Source organism: Bombus impatiens, unplaced genomic scaffold, assembly GCF_000188095.3.
Source record: "Bombus impatiens unplaced genomic scaffold, BIMP_2.2 scf_0225, whole genome shotgun sequence".
NCBI lineage: Eukaryota > Metazoa > Arthropoda > Insecta > Hymenoptera > Apidae > Bombus > Bombus impatiens.
In genome coordinates, this window is record NT_176644.1 from 1691113 (window position 1) to 1698079 (window position 6967).

The window sequence follows — 6967 nt, forward strand, 5'->3', positions numbered from 1 at the left end:
TATAAGTTGTTTAAAAAAAGCATCGACCAGTTATACACACGTATCCGCCATATTGGTTATAGTGGCGTTGCAGAAAGTAACATCGCGTGAACGTGCCTTTTCCATTTAGAAAACGAAGATGGTAAGTGCAACTATTTGTTGCTGACATAAAATCCGTTTACATCGGTTGAATAGTGTGTTGTATTTTTTAATATCCGAGTAAAGCGTAAACTAAATGAATTAAAGTGAATATTTATCTCTATATGATTTGTTAAATTTATTTCATTTTTATGAAGCAAGACATACGGTTAAGATGTGCGCGTAAAGGTTACATTTTTATAACGAACAGATCAATACTTCATATGAATATTTGCTATAAATCTATTCACAGAAATAAGTTTCTAGTGTGACATTTGATGATTATTATATTTTAAGGAAATAAAAGAGATAAAATGGTAAACTAACTTCTAATCTAACCTCTTTGTTTATGGAATGACAATATTATATCGAATGATATCTTTGACATTAATAAGTTCGTTGAATTCTTGTACATTTTATTTGAGACGATAAAATTAAGTATGTGAAATTTGTTTTTAGGCTCGTGGACCGAAAAAGCATTTGAAGCGTCTTAACGCGCCTAAAGCATGGATGTTAGATAAACTTGGGGGTGTATATGCTCCACGTCCATCTACGGGACCTCATAAATTAAGAGAATCTCTCCCTCTTGTTATTTTTCTTCGCAATAGGTTGAAATATGCGTTGACTAATTGCGAAGTAACAAAAATTGTGATGCAACGTTTGATTAAAGTTGATGGCAAGGTTAGAACTGACCCCAACTATCCTGCAGGTTTCATGGGTAAGTTCATAAGACACTTTATTTTCTTTAAGTATATATAAGGCTATATCGAAGCTATAACATTTCTCAAATGAAATGTTATAGTCAAATATTAGCCAATAGTAAAATAAAAGTTCTTTATTTTGGTCACAGATTGAATCAAATATTTTTTCTGTATAACCCAAAAAGTGCACACTTTTTATATCATTTAAAAAATATATTTAAGACATATGAAAAACTAAATGTAGTTTATAATTAATAAATTCAATTTGTCTTTTTAGATGTTATTACCATTAACAAGACTGGTGAATATTTTCGATTGATTTATGACGTTAAGGGACGATTTACCACTCATAGAATTACAGCAGAAGAGGCCAAGGTATTTAATCATTGACAAAAAATCATGGATAATTCAATGAGATATCTTTTATTTAACTAATTAAATATTTTTTATTGCAGTACAAATTGTGTAAGGTAAAACGTGTTCAAACTGGACCAAAAGGTATTCCATTCCTGGTAACGCACGATGGAAGAACTATTCGTTATCCAGATCCTTTAATTAAAGTTAATGACACCATTCATTTAGATATAGCAACAGGCAAAATCTTGGATTCTATTCGATTTGATTCAGGTATAATATCTTTTAGTCGTAAATATATATGAAACTTATTAATCGATTATTATTGTTTAGGTAATCTCTGTATGATTACCGGTGGGAGAAATTTAGGACGTGTAGGCACAGTTGTTAGCCGCGAGCGTCATCCCGGTTCCTTTGATATTTGCCACATTAAAGACTCACAAGGGCATACTTTTGCCACAAGGTACTTAAAATATTTACTCTTTATTTGCTTATACTTCATGATTTTTGCACATTCTTTTTTGCTTTCAAATTTTTACAAAAGAAAGAGTAAATTTATTTTTATGGTGACCATAATCGAAGCTATAATATATTATAAAAAATATTGTAGTCAAAAGTTGGTCAAAATGAATTTCCTTCATACTGGTCACTGATTGTTTTCACATAGACTTTTCAGTATTACCCATTTAGGAAACACGAGTATTATTGTTTATTAAGTTAATCTAAGCTACGTTAGATTATTGAGCCGGCTGTTATATCATATATAAATCATTCGTTTAGGTTGAACAACGTTTTTATCATTGGCAAGGGTACAAAGCCGTATATTAGCTTACCAAGAGACAAAGGTGTTAAGCTTTCGATTGCTGAAGAGCGCGACAAGAGGTTAGCAGCAAAGGGAGTGAATTAATGTACATTTGCAAGAAAATATCCAATAAACCGAGAATTTCTTGGTGAATATATATGTCTCTTTTCTTTATCCCGCATATTAATCACCCACATATGGTATTTTAGAATATATACGACAATAGAATGGGAATGTTCTTCGTTAATATTTCTATCACAATTATGTTTAAAATAGGATTTTAAACCATATTTCGCTATTAAAAATATTGAGAAATATTTATGGCTGTGAAAAGTCTGGCTTAAATGTAGTATCATCGAATCATTTAATTGGTCAAAGCATATTGTGCTGATTTGCTTAAATGATAAAAAGAATATGCAGATAAAAGACCCGAATATGTGTTCTGTATATATTAAGTTATTTCGATGGCAGCCAAATTTCGGTATTTAATTCCACCATTTTCCGTAATGTAGCGTTATACTGTTCATCTCTATATTTCTCATTCTTTTTGTGCACTTCTTTGGCAGCTTTTAAATATCTGCAAAGGAAATCAATTATATATACTTTTCTGATATTTTGCCATAAATTGGAAAAATTTATTGAAATTATTACTTTTGTATAGAAAGTACGATATTTCTGGTTTCCTTTTCTGCAATTCGTGTAGTTTCCGATAAAGATGATACATAATTAATGGGATTCTCTGATTTGATTCGTGTCAACGGATAAATGCGAATCCAGCCTCCCTCTCTCGCGCATGGCGTACTCCAATCTTTACCATTATCCCATATCGACGTTTTATTGTTGCTTTCTGGGTTATTACCCTGAAAACCGCGTGGAATATACTTATCCACTAACAAGGGATTGTAACGAGACCATAAATTTGTAGGATTGTTGATAGTTGATTGTTTAAGCTAATAATTAAAATGGACATAGAATGTAGCATTTCTAAAACAAGAATTCAATATTTGTCCATAGCTACTTTATTCTAGATACATACGGTAGGTCGAAGTTCCGTGCATATATTTAGAAAACCATCAGTTTCCCGATAAGTTTTCGATTTCTTTTTCATGGTTCGATTTGTACAAAACTTGGAAGACGCTTCAACCTCATCGTCAATCGGGTTTGTTGACCATATCGTAAAAAGTGAGAGACCGGTGTTGCATACTGGAAGACCTAGTAAATCGAACAGGTCATGCAGCAGAGGTTTCTTCACTTCAGAGTCAATTTCGCAGTCATTACTTAAAGCTGGGCTTAGATTGACCTGTTCAAATGTCGATTATCGAATAATTAACAATAATTTTCATTAATAATTCAAGCGAATGAGACATCTCTTAACCTCTAGTAACCATGGTTTTAAATTTCTGTCGATTAATACGTCAAATCCGAAAAACTCGAAGCAATTTGAAGATTTCGGTATGCTCGCGGCTTGGCTCAATACAGTTAAACTGACTAAACAGGCTATTCTCTGCCAAAGGAACCAATCGTAATATCCAGCTTGTTCGAAGTATCTTCTCAATTGTCTAAAAGTCCATTTGCAACCTGCGAATGTTCGAATTCTACTATCTATGGTACAATCTAAGAAACTTTAAATTAGTGACAGTGATTTTATACCAGAACCGACGCGTTCCTTCTTCTCAGAGTATCCTGGACCCAATTTATTTAACGAAAAGTTAGTGAGATGCCGGAAAGGATCGTTCAAATGTTCTAATGAAAATTTTTCTGTAGCGAAACGCGCCAATCCTTCCTTATACAGGTATATCGTCAAAGGCCGATAAGAGGGTACGCACACGTATAGTCGCAGATCGAATTTATAACCTCCGATCAGAAAGGGATTCTCGATGTATCTTTGAACCACTGCTGCATTGTCGTATGTAAGATCGCTTAATTTCTAGAAACGTAAGATTCTGCATTTGACGAGTTCAGCTAATAAGTTAAGTTTATCCTTTAATCATCGATGTTCACGTAGCACGATTGATTCTTACACGAAACAAAAAGATTCCTTTCCCCTGACTTTGACCAACTGGCTTACAGATCCAAACTCTGTCGTGTTCACAGCGGCTGCATTCTTCCGCCAATTTAGTATATTCCGATGGCAAGTTATATCCTACAGGACTAACGCGTTGTATTTTTGATAACGTTGATCGAATATTATTCTCACGATATCTTGTTAAACTCTAGATTATACCTGAAATCGTAGATCGAACCGTGCATCTTCTTCATACATCTAAGATGACGGATAAGATTGTCTTTTCGACAGATCGAACTCCCTTTCGGAATTCTGTTGATAAACTAAAAGATTCACGGGAATACGATTGAAAAGATGTCACTTTGCTACCGGAATCGATTTTAACATAGGAGATTCAGACGACCTATTACCTGCCATGGGAGTAATAGCTTGTAATGGGGAAGGGGGAAGCCGCCGGATCGCCACCATAAATTCCATCGATCTTTGAATACATTATTTTCGCCAGTATATTCTCTCCAGCCCCGTTCCGTACAAACCTGTGATCAAAGTATGCCATTCATATGTACAATTCGTTTATCAACTTACTTACGGATCAAAGTTCGTTCTTCTAACAATAAGCGAAGAACATTTTATCGCGTGACTCTCGAACGGATGGAAAGCGATGAGCAAAATATCTATTAAACTGGAACATTACGCATTCTATAATTGCGAAAAGTTGGAATGCGCGTGCAAAAATAGCAGAGAACGCCCTTGATTTATTTGTCGTGTTATTAGAGCATTAAGAATGGTTACTTTTGATATGAAAAGCGAACCAAGGCCTCTAATTACAATTAAATTCGAGTATATCTCTTTTCGCTGTTACGGTAGCCTAGTTTTATTATTCTTTTCTTATAACTTCAACATCGATTCGCTGCGGAAGGTCATCGACCACATTTACACTCTATTCTTATAACCTGAATCGTTTCCGTTTCGTTTTAATAGCCTGCTCTCTCCCTCCCCCATCTGTCTGTCTATCTATCCGTAATGACTAGAGAAATTAATTTTTACGTAACGAAACGTCCAGAGGAACATCACGATTATATCAAAGTTGCCGATGAAAGTTTGTTTCGGGCTGCATAGTACGTGCATCGCTATTGTGTTAGATCGTATGGAAGGAAGAGGTGAATCGTCGTAACGGTGCGCCCCAACAACTCTATTCTTCGTCTATTATTATTGCATGTCGCATTTAATAGCCGTGTTTCTAAAAATGGTGCACGCAAAAGCGCGTCGCATCTCGTTTGGCTCTGCAGGTATGTACGTGCATATGCACACCGTACGTACCTTGAAAAGTATTCAGTTCAAGGGCACGGCTAAGTTTGTAACCGTGTCGAACAAATTCCAAGCGACATAAAAGCGTGACGGAACGTATCTAACATTTATGTACCTACCGGTGTTACGTGTATTCATTGCATTTTAGAGTTAAACTACCCACGCAATCGTGATACACACTTTACTGAAACGTGACTCGCTCGATTTTCGTCTTTTCAATGAAGAGCGTCTAATATCATCCATACATAGCGCTTCTACTATTCAATAGCTAAGGCTGAAATTCAAGGGAACGTTCGGAGCGCCATGTACGATTCTAAGAATATCGATACCTGTATAAGAAGATGCGGTCCTGTACCATTGTCGTTGAGTCTGAACACAAAAGGACCATCCAAGTATCTCACTGCCATATCGAAACATTATATTTTGGAAGAGCGCGCGAGGACGATAACTCTGATTAGTGGTATCACGGTAGTATAATCGATCTTCTTTCTTGAAATAATAGCGACACTTTTGTTCCTCTGATTACGTGAAACGGAGAAAAGAGATTAAAGCGTTAAGCGATATTTTTATTTAGGAAAGCGTTCAACACCGGTTTCCCGTTGTTCTTGTGGCAAGTTTGAAAAGTCCGAAAGAAAAAAGAAGAAAGGTAATTAGTAACACAAAGTAAGAAGAAATTCAAGATATCTTATCATACCTCGCACTTTTCATTCACAAAATATCAACATGTAGCTCTTGATGATTTTAAAAAAGCGTGTAATCTAGACATATCTCGATTATATCTGTCGTTCTCTTTTCTTTTCTTTTTTTTTTTATATCCAAGAAAGTATCTCTTAACGATTATAGCGAGTTATTCTTCGAAACGACATTCCCGTTAAAGATTAGTCTTTCGTATTTAAATATTTCGATGGGCCCGCATGCAAGCGAGTCGGAATCTCGATTCTCACTGGTGCACCGCCACGTTTCGGTCTACGCAATCGCTATGACCTGGTCGCAGGCGCGCAGGTTGCTTGTATGCCACCTTCCACGCCGCTTTCCAGCTTTTATGGGCTTTCGCTGGACACCGCGAACCCGCAAGGACACCGGAAGCTTCATCGGTCGCGAGCTTCCGAAAGAATTACACCGATTTCCGTTTAAGGATATTGCGGACACGCGACTTTCCGACACGCCTATTCATCGAGATTTGTACCAGATTTACTTGTACCAGAAATAGCATAAATATCGACTGGTGTAGTTTAAAGCTTAAAACTTGCAACGATGCGCATCGCGATGACAGGTTCCTTTCAACCGTATCAAAAAATCACGTCTACATTCTCTGTCTTCCCATTTCTCAAATGTTTCCGGAGAAATTCGTAAAAGCGCGACCGCTATTCTTCGCTATCTGTGTCTATGTGGATATATTAATAGAAATACGCTCATTGAGGTACGCGATTATGACGTATCAATTGCAAAAAAGATTCATCAAAATGTTTCGCGTGTTTGGCTACGTTGTAGGTAGGAGGTACCGCAAGGTTACTTTAATGACAAATCGATGAAACGTCCCTTACGGTGGAGTTACTTCCTGGTTAGAGACGAAATGCTTTGTGATCGAGCCTTCACGTGTTTCGTTGTACGCGGTCCGAGTTCTTTCTTTCTCTTCGGAGACCTAACCGCTATTTATGGTTGAACGAATGGTTTCCGCGA

General features: G+C 36.3%; 2 protein-coding genes across 4 annotated transcripts; one reads left to right on the forward strand and one right to left on the reverse strand.

Moving 5' to 3' along the window:
• The first annotated feature begins 10 nt into the window (after positions 1-10).
• On the forward strand, positions 11-2129 carry LOC100745213 (40S ribosomal protein S4). Of its 2 annotated transcripts, none has more exons than XM_003488323.4 (6): positions 11-121; positions 577-835; positions 1096-1193; positions 1274-1445; positions 1506-1635; positions 1953-2129. In XM_003488323.4, the coding sequence occupies exons 1-6, from the start codon at positions 119-121 to the stop codon at positions 2077-2079; spliced, it is 789 nt and encodes a 262-aa protein (XP_003488371.1). In that variant the 5' UTR covers positions 11-118; the 3' UTR covers positions 2080-2129. The 2 variants fall into 2 exon arrangements, with proteins under 2 accessions (XP_003488371.1, XP_003488370.1); XM_003488322.4 differs by having other exon boundaries at positions 102-434.
• LOC100745092 (probable tubulin polyglutamylase TTLL2) lies at positions 1637-6949 on the reverse strand. Of its 2 annotated transcripts, XM_033320018.1 has the most exons (10): positions 5982-6949; positions 5617-5805; positions 4390-4515; positions 4199-4302; positions 3996-4125; positions 3625-3901; positions 3350-3552; positions 3011-3274; positions 2626-2924; positions 1637-2551 (listed from the first exon to the last, which is right to left on the reverse strand). In XM_033320018.1, exons 2-10 carry the CDS (start codon positions 5692-5694, stop codon positions 2431-2433), a joined length of 1602 nt encoding a protein of 533 aa, XP_033175909.1. In that variant the 5' UTR covers positions 5695-5805; positions 5982-6949; the 3' UTR covers positions 1637-2430. The 2 variants fall into 2 exon arrangements, with proteins under 2 accessions (XP_033175909.1, XP_012239412.1); XM_012383989.3 differs by having other exon boundaries at positions 2626-2834; positions 5617-6949.
• Between the last annotated feature and the right edge of the window lie 18 nt (positions 6950-6967).

Bases quoted from the DNA above. Each gene is read 5' to 3' on its own strand.
- LOC100745213 (XM_003488323.4), top strand. The intron at 836-1,095 runs GTAAGTTCATAA...TTGTCTTTTTAG, and splicing joins CTATCCTGCAGGTTTCATGG to ATGTTATTACCATTAACAAG. The intron at 1,194-1,273 runs GTATTTAATCAT...TTTTTATTGCAG, and splicing joins TTACAGCAGAAGAGGCCAAG to TACAAATTGTGTAAGGTAAA.
- LOC100745092 (XM_033320018.1), bottom strand. From the start codon at position 5,694: ATGGCAGTGAGATACTTGGATGGTCCTTTTGTGTTCAGACTCAACGAC. The intron at 4,126-4,198 runs GTATAATCTAGA...ACAACGCGTTAG, and splicing joins GGTTCGATCTACGATTTCAG to TCCTGTAGGATATAACTTGC. The intron at 3,553-3,624 runs GTATAAAATCAC...GAACATTCGCAG, and splicing joins GAAGGAACGCGTCGGTTCTG to GTTGCAAATGGACTTTTAGA.